Here is a 20,244-nt window from a genome sequence, read left to right on the forward strand (position 1 = left end):
GACCGGAGGGCGGTGCCGCGAGCCAATCGCCGAGCCCAGCGCCGCCGGAGCCCCGCCCCGGCTGCGCGCGCCGCCTGGCGGCCGGCCCCGCCCCCGGGCGCCTGTCCTCGCCTGCCCCGGGCTGCCGGGGCGCTTGGGGCCCGGGGCGGAGGCGGCCGCGCTCCATCCGGGGACTGGGAGGCTCGTCAGGGCGCACGAGCCCAGACGGGGAAGCCCCGCCCGCTCGCCGGCGAGACGCAGCCGGGGGCCTCGCCCGCTGTCAGCCGCACTCGGGCCACCGGGTGCAGCCGGCACGCGCTTGCCGGGCACCCCGCGCTGCAGGCTGCGCCCGGGGAGGGGGAGGCGGGAGCTCCTCGATGGCGGGGAGAGAGGGCCCTGGGGGTAGGGGGGCGCGGCGAGGACACCCTCACTCCCAAAATAAAAGCAAAAAGAAAACGCTGTGTTCAATCTTTAAAAAAAAAAAAAGGAAAATACAATATATGGTTCAATAAATAGAAACGAGTTACAAAATGATGTGATCCTTTGTCCTTAATTACAAGAGGAGACGAGACAGAGGGGAGCGGCTGGGAGACACAAACAGAAAGGCAGGCCGAATGGAGGGAGATACAGGGAGGGGGAGAGATGGAGGCGGCAGGGAGGCAGGAGAGGGCCAGGGCCAGAAGCCCAGACCCGGGTGGGGCTGGGGCCCCTGGCTGGCCTGTGCTTGTCTCCTAACACCAGCTTTGGAGGACAGTGTGAGCCTGGCTCGGTTCCTGAGTTGTATGTCCAGTGACTGACAGGTAAGGGGAGGGGCAGCAGTGACCCCCAGCCCGCCCTGGGACCCCGGCACCTATAGGAATGGGAGTCCTGGCCGGACGGGGTGAGGTATGTGGCCGAGGCCTGAGGCCTCTTCAAATCCTTCAGTGGGGGTGGGCCATTGGTCCAGCTGGGCAGCCTGGAGGGGGCGCAGGGCTGTGGAATGGGGCTCCTGAGGCAGAGAGAGAGAGTACAAAAGGAGATCGAAACGCCCTAACACAAGCCCCCTGGCCACCCTGGGCGGGGTGCAGGGAGGGTGTGCTGCACTGAGTTGGAGAGCCCATTGCTGGAAGTCCTGCCTCCCAGCCCCGGCCACGGCCCAGCGCAGCCCAAGGCAGACCTACAACTCTGGGGAGGTGGTGCTTGCCTATTGCTTTTGGGGTGCCCGAGGTGGGGTCATACCAGCTGCCCAAGCTCACACCCTCTTCCAGGCCTCTGGGTGGTGGTATGGCTTCTGATCCTCGAGTCTCGAACACTCGCTTGCACACTGCTAGGCACACACGTGGCAGGACCCCTACCTCCTACCTCCTTCCAGGCTTGGGGGGCGGGCAGACAAGACCCCCTAGCTCCGGCTGGGCTCCGTCCCTGACTTAATACTGAAATGCCCGTGGGCCCCCAGTGTTGAGGCCCCCGATGGGGAGCGGGTGCTGCGGGGCGAGGCCACCGCCTGCCTGCAGTCCTCAGCCGAAACGCTCCCGCACCAAAAGCATCAGCTTCTTCTTGCCCTTGTAGGTCTGCTTCAGGGTCTCCAAGAACTGCGCGAACTGGAGGTGCCCATCGGGCGCCAGCAGGAAGGTCTCTCGCGCCTTGCCCAGGAACTCGATGAAGTCGCCGTAGTGCCGCGGGCTGATGTGCGTGAGGCGGGAGTGGCTGGTAGTGATGTAGGCTGCCACCGCAGCGTCCAGGAGCTGGCAGAGTGGCGCCCGGTCGGTGCCCAGTGGCTTGGCAGCCCGGCGGGCCCCCAGGGGCCCCAGGCCGGGTGCTGAGAGAGTCCAGCGGCGCAGGATGTCAGAGAGCATGGGGGCGCAGTGGACGCTGCGGATGATGAGGGGGACAATGGCCGAAAGCTCGTGCCGGCCCAGCGAGTGGCTGAGTGAGCAGGCCCAGAGCACGTCGTTGACGGCCGGGTGGCTGTCCTGGTTGAAGGCAATGCTGAGCTGCGCCAGGGCCAGCGTGGCCAGCTTGTAGGCCCGCAGCGGCAGGCCGCGGTGCTCCATGTAGCGGGCTACGGTGAAGAGGTGGGCGTGGCCCAGGCCACCAGCCGCAGCGTCCAGCACGATCTGGTAGGCCGCCTCAAAGGCTGCGTGGTTCTTCTCGCACAGGGTGAGGGCGGGCAGGGCACAGTTCTGAGGGTCTTTCATGGCACACTGCAAGGCCAGGGTGCGGGCGCAGGCCCACAGCTCCTCCCGCCGGGCCGTGTCCAGCTGCAGCCGCAACAGTGTGGCATGAGTGGTGCCTGTCACGGCCACGATGGTGGCCGCCTCCACTGGGGTGAACAAGGAGTACCAATTCTGCATGATGTTCATCAGGGCTTCTGGGCCTGGGGGAGGTCAGAGGGCGAAACCCGTCAGGAGGAGGGGCAGGGAAGTGGTCGTGGGTGCAGGGGTTGACCCCAGCACTGCCATCCCCACCAGCCAGGACTGGACATGCACCCCCTCCCCCTCCACCCAAGATGGACAGAAACTGCACTTTACCTCTCCAAAGAAGCAGGGGCCGCCGGATTGGGTGGGAACATGTATGTGGGGCCAAGCCGTGGAGCCACTATCCCTTACCCAAGCCACATTAGCCTGGCCAGCCCCCCGCCCGACATCCCCTTCGGCCTGGCCCTGAGCAGTGGCTGGAGTCAGAGAAAAGTTGGCTTCTCTCTCATGCCTGCCCGGCTCCCATGTGACACCTGGAGAAGCAGAACAGGGATGCTCCCCTCGGAGACTCTCACCGATCTCCGTGGCACAGCTGACCAGCCAGCGCACCATCTCCCTCCGCCGCCACGTCATGGTGTTCAGGGTCATCCGCATCACCTGCAGGGTGGAAGGCGGAGGGAAGGGTCACCCAAAACCTTGGACTGGTCTCGGGGGGGGGTCAGGGATCCAGAGGGGTCCGGGAAGACTTGGGAGTTAGGGACTGAACCAAGGAGCCACATGATCTGGGCCAGCGGCCTCAGCCTCCTCACCTGTAAGGTGGGGAGAACAACCGTATCTACCGCCCGGGGCTGTCAAGAAGGAAATGACGTCGGCACAGCTCTGTGCACAGTGTCTGCTGCTCTGAGGAGCCCAGCTGGTGCCAGCCATTACTATTACTGCCACTATTGCTGTTACCTGAGGCCCCAGGGCTTCCACTCTGGACAAGCCCACCTGTCCCTTCTCTCCGGAAAGTTCCAAGCTTCATGTCTCCCTCTGTAGCCCCAAAGCACCTGACCCACAGGCCCCACTTCTCTTCAGGTCCCACCCCCACTAAGCACCCTCCTTGCTGGCCCTCCCCCCAGGCCCTATCCCCAGGTCCTGTCTGATGGACCTGCCTTCTGGAAGCTTCTAAGAAGCGCGTCTCATCTCTAAAGCTCCACTCCTATCTTGCCCTCCACATCCTCCCCGCAGCGGCTCCATCCCCTACAGGAGGTTGTTTGGGGTCAGTTCGGCCTCCTTCGGGTCCCTTGCTTGCCACTTCTACTGAGAAGGGCCCACGCCATCCTGGAAGCCTGCTCCAAGCTGTTCCTTATTCTCGTTTTACTTCCGTCCCTGAGGCCCGGCCCCCGGGCTCCATGCCTGTCTATCCCCTCAGGCCCCGCCCCCAAGAAAGCTCCTTATTGGCAGGCTGTGCCCCTCAGCTTCAGCCCCGCCCACCCGTGGTCCTTAAGCATAAGGACACCAGCCCCCACGCCAGCACCTCTAGGCTGTGCTCCCTGTTGTGGCCCCACTTACCTGCAGGAGCCGTGAGCCCCCTCCTCGGCCTCAGCCACACCCCCAGAAGTGGATTCTCACCTTCTGACTCTGCCACTGAGTCCCGCATTCATAGACCCATCCCTACTAGGGACTCCATTCCTTCATTCCCAGGACGCTCCGTTAGAGGGGTGGCCCCCTGTGGCCCCACCCCCAGAGGTGGTGGCTCACACAGGCCCCGCCCTCAGGCGGCAGTCTCCTCCCCCCTCCACCCCCTCCCCCCCCCCCCCCCCCCGCGGCCGGCACCTGCAGGCCCAGCTCCAGCGCGATGCCCAGCAGGGTGCTGTCCGGTGGTGCGCCGGCTGGGGTGGCCGTCTTGCAGGCGTCTTGCGCCAGCTTGAAGAGCAGGGCCGGTGAGTGAATGTTCTGCCGGATGGAGCCCAGTACCGCGTGCAGCCACTTGGGGTCTCCTGGGGTGGGGGCAGGGATAGAGGCCACCGTTGGGACACTGGGCACCAGCCCCTGTCGCTGGCTGACCTGTTCCTGCAGGTTCTGCCACACAGGTGCGCGTGTGTGAGCGTGGAGGGAACACCTGGCGATGGTTCCATGAAGATCCAGCCCGCTCTCAGCACTGCCCCTGCCCCTTCTCTCTGTCCTCCTTCCAGTGGGAGGAAGCCACCTAGGGATCCACTGGACCCCTAATTGTCACAGGCATCGATTCTGGACCCAAAATGCCACAGTTCAAATCCCTGGCCTGCCACTCACTAGCTGTGTGACCCTGAGCAAGTCACTTCACCTCTCTGTGCCTTGGCTGTCCTATCTGTAAAACAGCTTGTACTAAGGCCCTGGTACCTGCCTCACAGGGCCGTGGTGAGCCCATTCTTGCAAAGGCCTTAAATGGCAAGAGCTCCACAAATGTGAGCTTTTGTTACCACGATTATCACTGGCCCAGATCTGACAATTCTGTCACTCTGCTCAGCCACACAGGCCTCCTCTCTGTCCCTCAAATATACCAGGCACAGTCCAGCCTCAGGACCTTTGCAGTGGCTGTTCCCTCTGCCTGGAATGCTCTTCCCAGATGCTATGGACTGAACTGTGTCCCCAAATTTGCCCACTGAAGCCCTAACCCTGGCATATGGCATTACGAGGCAGGGCCTTTGGGAGTGATGGGGTGAGGTGTGGTCATGGGTGGGCCCGTGATGGGATGGGCACCCTGTGAGAAGAGGAGACCAGAGCACCCTCTCGGCCGTGTGAGGCCACAGTGAGGAGGCGGCCGTCCACAGCCGGGAGGAGCCCTCACCAGGAAGCGACCCTGCGGGCACCTGGTCCTGGACTCCAGCCTCCAGGACCGAGAGAAATGAGTGTCTGGGATCTCAACCGCCCGCCTGGGGTTATGTTACAGCAGCCTGAGGAGACCAGGGACCGGCAGGGCTCCGCCCACCTTCACATCGTGGCTTCAATGTCAACCTTTGCCCCCTAGCTGACTGTCCACCCCACTAGAATGTGCCACAGGGCACGGGAGCTGGGACGGTGTGCTCACTGCTGCGTCCTGGGCACCCAGGGGGAGTGCCTGGAGAAGTGTGGAATTTGGTAAAAGGACAAAAAGGAGGGGGAAGGAATGAGGGAATGGAGGGAGGAGGAGGTGGCAGAGGAGGGGGATGGGGGACGGCCGGGGGCAGCCGCCATCCTCACCCTTGGCAGCCGTCAGCATGGCGGAGGCCAGCTCGCACTGGCGGGTCTCCAGGTGGCCAAGGATGAACCAGCGGGGGAAGCGGTTGCTCATGACGGAGTCCAGTGGGCTGGCGTGAGCCTCTCCGGCGGGGAATGCCATCTCCAGCACAGGCAGCCTGCAGGGAGGGGAGAAGTGGGCCCTCAAGTCCATCCCTTGGGCCGGCAAAGCCCTGGGCCCCCAGGGAGACGGAGGACGTGTGTGCGAGATGGTCACTGCAGTGTTGCTGATGCCCGTCTCCATGGGGAAGATCAAATAAACAATGCTCTGTTCGCACACCAAGGGCTCATTAAGGGGATTATTTATGTCCTGATGTGGCCTGTTACTCCCTCTATGACGCCCTCCCCTTGCTCACTCTGCTCCAGCCACTGTTCCCCTCAATGTCCCTCACACACAACCAAGCACAGTCCAACACAGGGCCTTTGCACAGGCTGCTCCCACTGCCTGGAGCGCTCTTTCCCAGACATCCTTGTGGCCCCTCCCTCACCACCTTCAGGTCTTTGCTCAAATACTTTTCTTTTTTTTTTTTAACAGAGGAATTTTTTCTTTTTTAAAGATTGGCACCTGAGCTAACAACTGTTGCCAATCTTCTTTTTTTTTCCTGCTTTTTCTCCCCAAATTCCCCCAGTGCATAGTTGTATATTTTTAGCTGTGGGTCCTTCTAGTTGTGGCATGTGGGACGCTGTCTCAGCATGGCCTGAAGAGCGGTGCCGTGTCCGTGCCCAGGATCTGAACTGGCAAAACCCTGGGCCGTTGAAGCGGAGTGCATGAACTTAACCCCTCAGCCACGGGGTGGCCCCTCAAATACTTTTCAGTGAGCTCTTCCCTGACAGCCAACCCCCGCACCGCCGCGCCCCCCACCACATGTGAAATTGCAACTTCCCACTCCCAACTCCTTCCACCCTTTCTTGTGTGTCACCATCTGACACGCAGCATAGTTCACCTACTAACTTATTTACTGTCTCACTAAGATGCCAGCTCCCAGAGGGCAGGAATTTGTGACTCTTTCGCTCACAGCTGCATCTCTGCAGCTAGAGCAATGCCTATACACACAAGGGGAACAAGAGATGTCTGTTGAATGACTCGACATCCCCCTTAAGGTGCACCATACACATATATTTCGTTTAGAAAGTTCTTCAAAGTTGTCAGATGTGATCAACAGCATGAAATAGGAGTCAAGACTATTCTGGTTCCAAACAGTATCTAATGTTCTCTCTGTGTGCCTTTGGACCCATCTACACTGGTTTTGTAATGTGTAAAATGCAGGCAAACGTGCTGATTTCCTAGGTTGTTTAGAAGATTCTATGGGGTCACGTGCGTCCTGGACTTAGGTCAGGGGTCAGCACCTTTTTTGGCACAGGGCCGGACAGCCAATATTTTCTGCTCTGCAGGCCATTGGTCTCTGTCCCAACGACTCAGTCTGTCACTGTTGGCAAAAGCAGCCAGACAACACACAAACACGTGAGCACGGCTGTGTGCCAACAGAACCTCATTTCTGGACACTGAAATCAGAGGTTCAGATTCTTTTCATGTGTCACAGAATCTTCTCTTGATTTTTTCCAATCATTTAAAAATGTAAAAACCATTCTTATCTGGGGGGCTGTAGCGGGCCCAGGAGGTTACAGGTGGCGGGCCGAATTTGGCCCGTGGGCTGTAATTTGCTGGGCCCTGGCTTAGAAAAAAGCCTTGCACAGAAAAGAGTGTTCCCTAAATCAGAGCTCTGACAGTCTGTTCTTTCTAAATATTCTGGAAAGATGCACCCAAATTGTTAATTGCTATCTCTGGCGGCCGGGCTCAGAGGACAGGCCCAGGTTGCATCTTATTTGCTGGGCATGGTTTACCATACAGACAGCTTTCAAAACTCTGCTTCTATGGTCTGCTGCTGCAGGTGAGAAATGTAACAAGATTATTCATTGCAACATTTTTCTGGAAACAGTGTAAATGTCTGTCAACTCCAGCCTGGCTCTTTGCTGGTGCGTCCCCGCATGGACACCGTGGTTCACAGGCTGTGTGATAGGACAAAGCCTTTAAGATCCAATGTTCAGTGACAACAGGTACAGGACGTAGCCTAGGTGTGAAAGGAGAATGAATTTTCAATTTCATTGAAATTATGGGTTTGCAGAAATGTCTACTCTTGCAGGATAGATAAGAAAGTGGTAACACTGCTTGTCTTCAGAGAGATTTGGGGGGGGGGGTTGGGACAAATCTGCCTGGAAAAGGACTGAATTCTGTGCCACATGGAGATTTCTCAAATTTAAAGTAAGAGAATGGACGATCGAGCACGCCTCCCAGCCAGCTCCTGCCCGCCGCTGGCCGAGCCCCCAGCCATCGCTGTCCTCACCTCATGGCTCGCAGCGCCAGGCGGTAGGCCAGGTCGGGGTCGTGGGGCAGCAGCGCGGCGAACAGGTAGCGGGCACAGGTGTGCATAGGCACGCTCTCCCGGAACAGCACCTCTCCGAAGCCGCTGAACGGACCCCCTGGAGGGGCAGCGGGAGCTCAGTCCCCAGGTGTGGGCTCACCTCCGCCCCTCCCAGGTCTCCCCAGGCCCAGGCTCTGAGTAGGGGATGTGCGGACCCCAGGATAGACTGGCTGGGCTAGGGGTCAGAGGGGATCCTGGGCAGCCCTAGGTCGGGGGCAGGACTCAGAGGCAGGGTGGGGCCAGAGCAGGGACGTGGGTCTGACCGGCGCCGGGAGCTCCTCCCTGCCTTGGGGGGCCGGGCCCCCAAGGCAGCAAAAGGGCAAAGCCAATAACGTCCGGCCGGGCCTCAGCGACTAGGCTCATTGGCTGCCAGCGTGGCTCGGGAGCGTGGCTTCACCACTAGCGCGGCAGCTATTGGCTGCCAGCACGGCTGGGGGAGGGGCCGAGGGCAGGATCTCGCCTATCAGGAACAGTCAAGGTACCACCGGGCTGTAAGGACCAGGAGGCGGGGCTGGGGCAGCAGCAATCGGGCTCACCTTCCAGCAGGAGCCCCGCCTGCTTCCGCAGCACCTGCACCAGCCGCTCGTCCAGCTCCACCTCCTCTAGCAGGGCCAGCAGCTGCTCCTCGTTGCGCACCACCTTGTCCTGGGCGTACAGCCCCTCGGGCAGGGCCCGCTGCTGCCCCAGACCCAGCAGGGCCACCTCCAGCGCCAGCGCCAAGTAGGACTCCCCGGGGCTCCCAGGCACAGGTACGTGCTGGTAGGCCACCTTCCGCTTCTCCGGGCCTGAGTCTGTGGGAGACGGTCACCAGAGCTGCTGGAGGGGACCCCCTTTCCTGGGACCCCAGTGGCCCTTGACCTCAAGCATGGAGAGTGGCGGGGTGGGGTTCACAGGGAGCACGGATGCTCCCAGCACTCACCAGGGGGTGGGGCCCGCCTTCTAGCAGCAGTTAGGCCTATGGTGGCCTCACTTTCAGGAGAAGCTAAGCCTACTGGTTCCGTGCACTGGCGAGGGGGCGTGGCCAAGCGTAGGAGCGTGACCTCATTCTAGGGGTATGGGCTAGGGGCGTGGCCTCACTGTTTAGGGGTACCGGCCGGGGGCGTGGCCAAATGCAGGGACGTGGTCTCACCGGCTATGGGATTATGGTCGGGGGCGTGGCCAAGCGTGGGGGGGGGTGGGCTCACTGCTTAGGGGGTACCAGCTAGGGGGCGGGGCCAAGGTGTCGGGTTTGTCCCACTTCTTCCAGGGCAACCCAATGTGGGTACCTGGGTAAAGGGTGAGGGTCTCTTCCTCCAGGCGACAGGCCTCCAGGAGCGCCCTGCAGAGGCAGCCAATGGGGTCCAGGGGGTGGCCCACCCATCCTTCGGTGTTGGTGATGCAGGTGGAGCCTTTCTGCAGCAGCTCTGCAGGCAGGAAGAGAGGCTCAGTGCACGCCTACTCTCCTAAACCCCCGGGGGGCCTTCCTCTCCCTGAACCCCAAGCTCAGCCTCCCCATGCCTGCCCACCACCTGCCCACTCAGCAGCCATTTTCTCTGCCCCTCTAGCTCTGCAGCAGCTCTCGCCCCCAGAGCCAGACCCAGGCCTGGCAGGACACAGGGACAAAACCATGCACTTTCTAATACATCCAACCAGTGTCATCCTCCTCATAACCCTAATCCCTCCCACCTCTCTCAAGCCCAACCAGCTTTCAGGGCTCCGTGGCAGCCACCCTCCAATGTCCTTGCACAAGCCAAGCTCTCTCTTGCCTCTGGGCTCCTGTGCATGCTGTTCCTTCTACCTGGAACACTGTTCCTCCCTCCCCTTCTCCGGGGAAACTCCTATACATCCTTAAGCTCTCAGCCTAGCTCTCATCTCCTCTGGAGGGCTTTCCCCAGGTCTCTAGGTTGGGTCAGGGCTCTGCTAGGGACCCACATGCCCCATGTTTCCATTACACCCTGCGTTCAATCTCCTGAGAACTGACCCATCAACGCAACCCTGCCACCCAGAGGACGCACCTGGGGCCCCTCCTGCCGCCCCTTATCTAGTCCACAAACATGGGTCTTTATCCCCCATATGGTGTGGGGTTTTTTTCCTAATACAAATTTGAACTGTTGCCCATGTTTAAAAAAATCAGTAAATTCCACATCAAATAATCCAGATTTCTGGCCTGTCTTGAAAAATCAGAAGGTCTGGCCTCACTGGGTCCATGTTCCTGAAAGGCATATGGCTGGCACCCGCCTGCTACTGCAGGGGCCAGACCCTTAGAAACTACATTTCCCAGACTCCTTTGTGTGAGGAGTGGCAGGTGGGAGAGGACGAGGGCCGGTGAGCAGGCGTGCAGCTGTCCGCAGGCGCAGGCAGGAGGTTTGCCGGCAGGTTCTGGGTGTCCTCTTGGGAACTGCCCCCGCCAGGGCCGCCAGCCGCTGAGCTGTCAGCAGTTTGCGGCAGTCTCTGTGCTTCTGAAGTTCAAGTTCTTGACCCCGAGCAGCGGCCTCCCTGGCTTTCGATGCTGCAGCCCTGCCAGTGGTTTTGTGAGCCCTCAGTCCCCTGGATTGACTCCTTTCTGCTCAAGGCCCCTGAGAGCAGTTCCATTTTCCTGGTGGGACCCTGAGGGGTACCACAGACCCTCTGGGTTGCCACAGCCCCCCGGACATGGTGATAATATCGGTGCCTACCTTTCTTCTGCTGCTTGTAGGTCTCAAGCTGCTGTCGCCGCTGCAGCCGGAGCGTGTTGACCACGGCACCTGCCAGCCGCAGGGCCTGGCGGGGGTACCCGTGGGCACGCAGGGTGTCCACCCGGGCACAGGCGGTGGGGAAGGGCTCGCCCAGCCACAGTGGGTGGCCCTGGGGGTCGAAGATCGGCTTGTCACTGCCCACGTTGCTGGTGAGGCTGGGGCTGTAGGAGTCACTGGCCAGGATCCTCTGCAGGTGGGCGTCGCTCCAGCGCAGGGACCCGGCCTGCAGGGCGCGGCCGAATACGGTGTGGCGGGAACCTGCAGCCGCCACCTCCTCCTCCTCCTCCTCCCCCTCCGCGCCTGCAGGAGAGGCGTCCAGCACAGCCTGGTGAGGCAGATCCTGGCGGTCGGGCCACAGCCAGGTCCTCCCCCCCGAATGCCAGCTGGGAGAGACTGTGGGTGCAGCAATGGGTGTCACCTCCCCAAATACATGCAGCAGCCTTTCAAAGGCACAGGTGTGCGTGTGCGGCAGGGGGGGAGTTAGAGCCCTGTCCACACAGGTGGACAGCTGAGTGAACTGTATGTGTCCATCTCTCCCCCACACACAGTCCTCTTTTCCTCTCTCCATCTCTCTCTCCAGCCCCCATTCCTCTCTCTCCTCCGCTGTCTGTCTCTCTCCCTCCCTTTCTGCTTCTCTCTTCTCACTCTCTCTCCCTCCCTCTCTCTCTGTTCCCCGCCCCCATCCCTGCCTCCCCCCAGGAGGAGGCTGGGTCAGGAGACCAGCCCACAACTGCAGGGTCTGAAGGCTCTCCCGCCCCTGCCCTGGGCACTCACCTCCTCCTGGGGGGCAGTCGGGCAGGGCTGGGCCGTAGGAGGTGGTGACGGTTTGGTGGGGGGACAGTAGGGGCCCCTCTCCTACCTGGGCTGAGGGCCACAGTGGGCCGAACGTTGGGGCCATCGAAAGAGTAATTGCCTTCTTCCAGTGGGCACACGTCCAGCTTGTCCCACTGGCCAAGCAGCTGGAGCCAGCTCGCCTGCTCCTCTGGTTTGCAGTGGGGGCTCAGGACGACGCACACCCACAGGGCCCCTGGGGAGGGAGGGCGGCGGATGTGGGCCTGGGGCAGGCTCAGCATTCACTTACAGAGGGCCTGCCTGCTGCTCTCTGCTTAACCCTCACCTCGAGCCTCTGAGGTTACAGAGAGGTACAAGCAGTTGCCCCAAGTCACACAACGGGGAAGGCAGCATTTGAACCCAGGCTGCCAAAGTCCTCTTGCTGTTTTTTTCCCCTGTAGAATTTATCACCATCTCTCACGGGGGTCAGTCAACTACTGCCCACGGAGAAAATCGAACCCGCCCCCTGTTTTTGAACAGCCTGTGAGCTAAGATTTATTTTTACATTTTTAAATGGTGGGGGGGAAAATAAATCAAAAGAAGAATATTTTGTGACTCGAGAAAATTATATGAAATTCAAATAAGTAAATAGTGTCCATGAATACAGTTTCGTTGGGGCGCTGCCACGCCCAGTGGGCATGCATGCAGGGGCTCTCTCTCTCTCCAGCGGGCAAAACTCAGTAGTTGTGACAGACATCACACGCCTGCAGAGCTCAAACTACTGGCTATCGGCCCTTGTGGAGAAGGCGTGTGCCTGGCCTGCGGGTCTGCAGCGGTGCCTTGCCGGCCCCCGGGAGCTGTGGGCTCCCCAAGGCAGGGAGTCAGTCTCTCCCGGGTCCTGCTGTGGCCCAGCACCCAGGTCGGGCCTCTCACAGCGGAGGGGCCAGTTCACGGAGGAAGGACTCAGGGGCCAGACCTGGCAGCTGGCGCTGGCCGGCGCCCACCGCGCTCAGGGGTGAACCTTACCCAGCTCGTCCCACAGCTGCCGGCACTTGTCCGTCATGCCGGCGCCCTGCTGCCGCCACAAGGCCAGGCGCGGGTCCTGCAGGAACTGCTCGGTCATGAGGATCAGCATGCGCGCCCCGTTGGAGTCACGCATCCGCAGCATCTCCCGCACCTGTGCAGGGGCAGGGCGATGAGGAAGGGGCGGCGCTGGCGCCAGGGCCCTCCAGCCCCGGGCCCGCCACCTGGCACAGCACCTTGCAGAACATGGAGCGCAGCTGCTGGCTGGCGCCATAGTAGCCGCCGTTGGACAGCAGCTGCTTCACCTGCTCCTGGATCTGCTCCTCGTCCAGGTGCCAACAGTTGGCATCCTCGATTCCTGCGCCCGCAGTGGGGTCTGGGGCGCCTGCAGGGAGGGAGGGAAAGCTGAGGCTGGGGCAGGGCAGAGGGGGCATCTGCCCCTGCCGTTGTCCAGTTCTTCAAATCACCCAACCCGTCCCAAAGTTCCATCCATCACTCATCCTTCCCACCTGAAAAACCACCCATCCATCCATCCATCCATGTGTCCGCCTGTCCATCCAGCCATCCATCCATCCATCTGTGTGTCCACCTGTCCGTACATCCATCCAGCCATCCATCCATCCGTGTGTCCACCTGTCCATCCATCCATCCATCCATCCATCCATGCGTGTGTCCACCTGTCCATCCAGCCATCCATCCGTGTGTCTGCTTCTCCATCCATCCAGCCATCTGTCCATCCATCCGTGTGTCCATCTGTCCATCTAGCCATCCATCCATCCATCCATTTTACACAAAATGTCACCCACCCATCCATCCAAACCACTCACCTGTCTCTCCATGCCCCCATGTCATGCCATGCATCTACCCACCCACACATTCATAACCCTTAACCTACCTATCTACACCATTAGTCTACCATCCACCCTACCCATAACTCCCACCTGCTCACCTATCTATATACCTATCCCACTGGTCCACCCCTCCATCCACCTACTCCCCCCATCTGTCTTTCCAACTCATCTGTGCCAACCACTCGAGATACCCACCAACCCATCTCTCCACTGACCCACACAACCATACTATTCATCCATCCAACTAACCCCAACTTTCTCTCTATTCTTCTCCATCGCACAGCCCATTCACATGTATCTCCCAAAACGCCCACCACCACCATCCACCCTCCACGAAACACCCACCCAGTCAACCCATCCACCATGGCTGTCCACACAGACGAACATTCCACGCACCCATCAACTCCCCCCAGTGCCTGCCCCCACTGGTCCTTCCCATCTGTCCAGCACCATCAGTCTACTTCAACCCCCGATTACAGCCCATCCTGCCTCCGATTCCCACCAACCCCCAATCCCCGAGTCAATCACCCATTTTTCCACACCATCGGTTCACGCCGACACGGCACCATGAATGCCTCCTGCATCCACTCATCCCCGCCCTCCAATACCCACCCGCCACTCGGCCGTCCACCAGTCTCCATGGGACTCCATCCTCTCGCCCTCATAGTGAAGCAACACAGCCCCTCGTAGCCCCAGACCCTCTCAGAGCTCCTAATTCCTGCTGGTCTGTCTCCCACCCATGACATCCACTAATGTCCACACATGCCCGCCACCCCTCCACACTCAGGCCTGCTCCTGTGATCTCGGGACACCCCCACCCTGGGGCCTGAACTCCCACTTGTTCCCTCAACTCAGGCTCTCTCCATTGGCTCACTTGTGACAATTCATCTGCCCAGAGCCACAGCAAATCCAGGACCTGCCACTTACTCGGTGTGTGACCTTGACCTCAGGCGGTGGTACTCCCCCCACCCCACTCGTGGATCAAGGGGACCTGAGGATTCCGTGACAAGCGCGCGTTGCACGGCAAGCAGGGTGGCGGGGAGCCCGGGCGCCCTTACCGTGTACCAGGTTGATCTCGGAGCCCAGGAGGAGGATCTCGTCGGCCAGGCGCTGGGCGGTGGGCAGCACCTCGGTGTGGTGGGCGCTGATGAGGTACTGCACGAACTTCTGTAGCTGCTCGCGGCTCATCTGCGACAGCGTCTCGGAGATGGGCAGCCGCAGCTCCACCTGGCGGGCGTGCCGGATGCGGTACAGCGACAGGGCCACCACGTGGGCGCAGTAGAAGAGGTCGCGGTTGTCGCAGCCACAGCTCACGGCCGTGATCTTGCAGCGGTCAAAGCTGACGGAGACAGGGTACAGGCGCTCGGGCTCCCCGGGGCCCCCTGGCTCCCGGATGTTTCCACTCAGGTGGAACCCTACGACCAAAGACAGAAGGTCACCACTGTGTCACCCCAGAGACGGGCAGCACTGGTCCGCGGTGCACAGCAAGGCCCGGGCACAAATCCCAGCTGAGTAACCTACTGCAAGTCACTTTACGTCTCCATGCCTCAGTTTCCTCATTTTTCAAATGGGAATAAATAGTGACATCCTCCTCATGTGTTTGTAACGAGGATTAAACGAGTTAATTTTTGGCTAGTGCTTAGAACACTGCTGGCATAGAGTAAGCTGTAAATAAAGACGTGCTCGTGTTCTAATTCTGAATAATATTACTGTATCGTAGTGCTGATGTTGAAGATTATAGAGATGATGATGTTCTCAGCCCTCGGGTTGCCATGGATACAGCCCGGGCTCCAGGAGCCCTAGCCTTCTTGGGAAGATGCCTGTGACACTTGGGGGAGAGTGGCTGATGTGGCTCCCCAGGGGCCAGCCTACCTCTCACCCCCTGCCCCTCCCTGGCCCTTGGGGAGCCCAGATGCCAGGCTCATCCAACTGGTTGGGCAGCCCAGGCCCAAGCCGGCCCTGGCTGCGTCATGCGGGGAGACGGCGGCTTCCTCATACCAGCTGGAGGCAGCCAAGCTTGTGGCCGGCTGGGTCATGTCCAGGCAGGGGGGCCCCAGGCTGCCGGGGTTCAGGGAGGGTCATCCTGGTGGAGCCCCTGCCTCCAGCTGGGACACGGGGCATGCCCCATGGCAGACGTCACGTTCCGGAGCTTGCCTGCTTTCTGGCTCAACCTCCACCAGTCCCCTTGTGTGCCCCGCTGCCTGAGGTCTAGAATCATCTTTCATCTCTAGGTCTAAACCTCTGCCCCCTTCTCTCCCCTGGATCCCACTGCCTGAGGTCTAAGACCACACCTCATAGCTGATCCTAAACTGCTACCCAGACTCCCACCCAAGCCTCGTTGCCTTAGGTCTGAGACCACCACTAAACCTCTGATCCCGACCTCCAGCTGAGTCTCTGCCTGAGGTCAAAGGCTACCTCTCACCTCTGGCCCTAAATCTCTGCCTCCAACTCTCACCTAGGCCCCTGCTGCCTGAGGTCTAGGACCATTCTTACCTCTGGCTCTAAACCTGAGCCCAAAGCATCACTGGGTCCCTCTGCCGGGGTATGGGACGTCCTCTCACCACCTCTTCCCCTCCCCTGCTGTCTGTGGTCCAGGACTCTAGAACCACCTCTCACCTTGAGCTCATAACCCCACCCCCAGCCCCATCTGGGCCTGAAGCTGAGGTCTAGGATGCTCCATCACCCCATCTCAGCTTCTACCCCCAACCCCCACGGTGGCCTCCACCTGCCACCTAGGAACGGCTTTGCCTCAGTCCTCGACCCTTAGCTGGGCCCCACTGCCTGGGTTCTGGGGCCTCCCCTCCCCCGCTTCCTGGTTCACCAGCCTTCCCCCCCCCCCCCTCTAAACCCGCTGCCTGAGGTCTAGGCAGATGGCTGATCTGGAGCTTGCAATATCTCACACAACCCTCCCTGGGCATGGAAGCCGGGGTTCTGGGGCCTGCCCTCCCCCTGGCCCAGGCCTGCTCCAGGCCTCCCTGCCTCGCTGGCCGGGGCGGGGGCCACACTCACCCACTTGCAGCACGCGGTCCACGGCCCCGCTCTGCAGCAGGTGCAGCCCGCGGGTGAAGGGCACCCGGGCGTCGTGCTCGCCCTCTGGGGGCTGGCAGCCCAGCGACGAGTACATACATATCTCCCGCTCGCTGCGTGGAAACGACCAGAACACGATGCGCTTCTGGACCGGCTCCGGCACCCGGGAGAACCGCTCCTCGACCTGTGGGAGGGCCGGTGGGTTAGAAACCCTGGCACAAATCCTGGCTTTGCCCCTTACAAGCAACAGGACCTGGGCAAGTCACTCCACCTGCCTGAGCGTTGGTTTTCTCAAGTGTGGGGTGGGGTGTTGACAGCACCTGGGGACCGTGAAGATTAAATATGCATTAAATATGCAAAGTGCTTACAGGAACATCTGGCTCACAGTTAGTGTTCTAGAACTTTCTGCCGCTTCTCTCCTGGGTGTCAGGTCCCAGGGTCCTGATGTAAGGTGGTCCCACCTCCCAGGCTTTGAGGGGGCAGGAGGAAGGAAGACAGAAGTGACAAGAATAGTGAGCAGGCCTACGTTATCTTAGCCCACACTGTGCTCAATGCTTTACGTACACGGTTTCTTTTAATTCTCACAGAAACAACCTTGTGACACTAGTTGTCACCCCATTTTGCAGCCTGGGGGATCTGAGGCTCACAGGTAGGCATTCACTTGTTCAGAGGCCCACAGTTGGCGAGCTCCTATTTTCAAGACAGGCTCTGTCCCCAGCTCCCCAGGGCCCCCAGGGAGGGAGGGGTGTCCTGGCCACCGCTGTGGGCTCTGGGCAATGAGCTGAGCGGGTTGAGCCCACGTTCCAATCCAAGCTTGCTACTCACGGGCTGGGTGACCTTGGGCAAGTTTCTCAGCCTGTCTGTGCCCCAGCTTCCTCAAAGTGGGAAGGAGAACAACTCCCAGAGGCCCGCAGAGGATTCTGGGAGCTGCCGCAGGCGAGCGCTTCCCTTGCCCCCGGCCTGGCCAGGGCCGGCACGTGGGAGCCCCAAGGTGGGTTTAGGATTATTCTGGGTGTCTCACACACAATGAGGGAGCAGGAACCCTCTGGAGCCCCCAAGCCGGGGTTGCAGGGGGGAGTGGGAGGGCGAGCGACTGGCCCAGGCCTCAGGGACAGTTGGCAGATGACTAAGGAGGGATTTTCCTGGCCATGAATCAGAGCGTGCCCCATCCACGCCTGGCCCAGACCCGCCAGTCCCAGCAGACTTCCTAACTCTGGAGAGGCCAGCGAGCAAGGGACGCCCCTCACAGTCAGATGGGGGATGGGGGAGGTGGGGGGGAGGCCGGGTAGGGTGGGCTGCAGAAGGCACGTCTGGTCCAAGCCACATCTCCAGCTCCTCAGGGGCCCACACTGAGGCTGGGAAAGGAGACTTCCACTGCCCCAAACTTGGGGCATCCTGGAAGAGCCCCTAGAAACTACAGAGGTGGGGTTCCAGGTGCACCTGTCTGGTCCTGAGCCCCGGGTCCCGCCCCCGCTGCCACCTCTGGACGGACTGGGATGGCTGGGAGGGCGGGCGGGGAAGGGTGAGTGGGGCTGAGGGCAGGGCCTGAGAGAAGGATCTGGAACACTGGGGGGGTCCCCATGGGACAGGTGGGTTCTGGAGGCTGAGGTCTGTAGAAATGGGGGAGTCCTCTCCTGGGGTGGGAGAACAGGAAAGGTGAGTGTGAGACTCGAGGGGCTGAGAAAGGGGGTGTCGCCAAGTGGGGGCGGCTTGTGGGTGCTGGAGAGAGGAGCGAGGATTGGATGGGGGCCCTAAGTGGAGGAGGAGGACGAGGTGGGAAAGAGGGGTCCCCAGGGCCGCGAGGGGACCATGGGGCAGGAGAAGAAGGAAGCGTCCTGAGTCGGGATCCGGGCGCTGAGGGACCCCCGGGTCTTGCGCGCGGGAGAGCAGGGGTGGCGGAGACGGGATGGGGTGGGTCACGGGGCTTGAACGAGGGAGGTGGCAGTACGCGCGGTGACTCGGGGCGGGGCGAGGGGGTCTCGGGGGGGGGTCCCCGGGGGCGTATCCGACGGCGGCAGCTCCGGAGTCGGGGGACGGACGGGGAGGAGAAGGCCGCCCGGGAAGAGGCTGGGGGCGCGCCCCTCCCCCTCCCGCGGTCACCTGCTCGAAGGCCCAGCTCTCGGCCACTCGCTTGGCGCTGAGGTCCAGCAGCGCCTCGGGCCGGCCCCGGCCGCGCACGGCCCCGGCCCCGGCGTCGCGCTCCTCCGGTCCCGCGGGGCAGCCCCGGCTCCGCTTGGCCGCGGGGGGGTCCATCCAGCCGGGCCGGGGCCGGGGCGGGGTCTCTTAGAGGAGGGGTCGGTCCGATGCCCGCTCCGCTTCGCCGGCTCCCGCGACACCAGCCCACCTTCCCTCCTTCCTCCGCGCTCGGCCGCCCGGGGACCCCCGCCGCACCCACCCCCGCCCCGCGCCGGGCCAGCCGGGCGATACGGCCCCTTTAAGGCTCTTCACAACAATGAAGCTGCCTGGACCGCCGCTTTATCCTCCGCCGCCGTCCCGCCCCCGCCGCCCGTCCCCATTGGCACCCCCCTCGGCCTCCGAGGCCCTCCCCCGCCATTGGCTGCACCTCCAGACGCTTTTCCAGGATGCCGCTGCTCATTCGTTTCAGGAGCTGCCTGTCTTTCCAGGGCGGCCCAATCAGAGCGCTCAGCGAACGGCGCTGTCAATCAGGGGGCGCCGGCGGCCAATCACAGCAGGAGGACCCCCGCGGCGCCGGCCTCTCGCGGAGTTTCGGGGCGGGTCCCGGGTTCATTCACAACATTCCTCCCCCACCCCGGGGGCTGGACAGCGCGCCCGGGGCAGCTGGGGCTGCGCCCACACACGGCTTTGTTTACTGAGGGTCGCTTCCGGGCGCCGCGAGGGGACAATCCACATGGCTCGGCCGGGGAGCGAGACGGAGCTGCGGGATCCCCGGGCAGCAGCGCGGCCCCTCCTCCGTCTGGGCTGTGTGATGCGAGGAACTTTCTCAGCCTCTCTGGGCGCCAGTCAAGTTGTGATGCTTTTGGAGGGGGGGGTTGGGGGCATCCCAAGCCCCTTGGTAGACCTCATGGGGGCTGCGGAGTCCCTCTCTAGAAACAGAGCCCAGTTCCAGCTCATCCTTGAGCCCCAAGCTAAGAACCCCTAATCCATTCTACGCCCTAACCATTACGTGGTCGTATGACACTGGATTTTCGGCTATTTCTGACCTACTGAAATGTCAGTGTCCTAATTCAACGTAATACACGTCCAGTCCGACCACCTCTGTTTTTTTCTGACCCGGTTGGTCGGGGCCACGCTCTCTGGCCCGGAAGCCGGCCCCGCCCCCGCATCCTTCCTCCCTGTGTCCTCGGAGAGCCCTGCCGGTCTCCTCCGCCCCGCTTCCCTCCACCATCGTTACGTTTCTGGATCTGTTTTCGGCAGCGGTTCGATTCCGGCCCCGCTCTCTCCGCCGGGAGCCCCCCAGACGCGGTGGCCCGTCTGATCCGGGCGCCGCGGTGCCGCCAGCACCTGTCCGGCGGGCGGACAGCAGCCACTCAGCCTGGAGCTTGCTGACTGACCCAACTCAGCTTTGCTCCTGTTCATTCGAAATTACCTAGAGAGCAGGAAAGACCCAGGGTGGCCCCTCAGTGGCCTGACGGCCGCCACCCCTTCCCATATGGAAACTCTGGCTTTTTCCTTCCAGGAACTTCGTTTCACAGCTGCGCTTTCTGGCCAGTCCCCAACCCACCATTCAGTAAAGTCCCCCCGACCTGCGCTGTCACCACCGGCCATAAGTGGCCTTTTCATCCTTGAAATGGGGCTGGCCCGAACGGCGCTGAGCTACAAACGGAACACACAGATCGGATTTCTGAGACTTGGTAGGAAAAAAAAGGTAAAATTCCTCATTAGAAATTTTTAATATTGCTCACGTTGAAATATGGATGATAAATAATGTAAATGAATTTGGGTTCATTCCTATGGGACGGCGGTGGCCTTGGGAAGAAGCCACCAGAAAGCAGTGATGATAGCGTCCTGACCGCTCAAGGGCGCTCCGGCTGTCCACACGTCACCCAGTGTGAGCCCTCCA

At 61.3% G+C, this 20,244-nt stretch overlaps 1 protein-coding gene across 1 annotated transcript; it reads right to left on the reverse strand.

Moving 5' to 3' along the window:
* Window positions 1-433: 433 nt before the first annotated feature.
* Window positions 434-18,680, reverse strand: ZSWIM4 (zinc finger SWIM-type containing 4). Its single transcript, XM_046685455.1, has 14 exons — window positions 18,303-18,680; window positions 16,185-16,386; window positions 14,234-14,590; window positions 12,561-12,709; window positions 12,328-12,478; window positions 11,390-11,557; window positions 10,471-10,830; window positions 9,082-9,219; window positions 8,353-8,607; window positions 7,739-7,874; window positions 5,361-5,515; window positions 3,975-4,138; window positions 2,732-2,813; window positions 434-2,335 (listed from the first exon to the last, which is right to left on the reverse strand). Exons 1-14 carry the CDS (start codon window positions 18,453-18,455, stop codon window positions 1,476-1,478), a joined length of 3,330 nt encoding a protein of 1,109 aa, XP_046541411.1. The 5' UTR covers window positions 18,456-18,680; the 3' UTR covers window positions 434-1,475.
* Window positions 18,681-20,244: the final 1,564 nt, after the last annotated feature.

The sequence above is a fragment of the Equus quagga genome, chromosome 14 (assembly GCF_021613505.1).
Source record: "Equus quagga isolate Etosha38 chromosome 14, UCLA_HA_Equagga_1.0, whole genome shotgun sequence".
Classification (NCBI taxonomy): domain Eukaryota; kingdom Metazoa; phylum Chordata; class Mammalia; order Perissodactyla; family Equidae; genus Equus; species Equus quagga.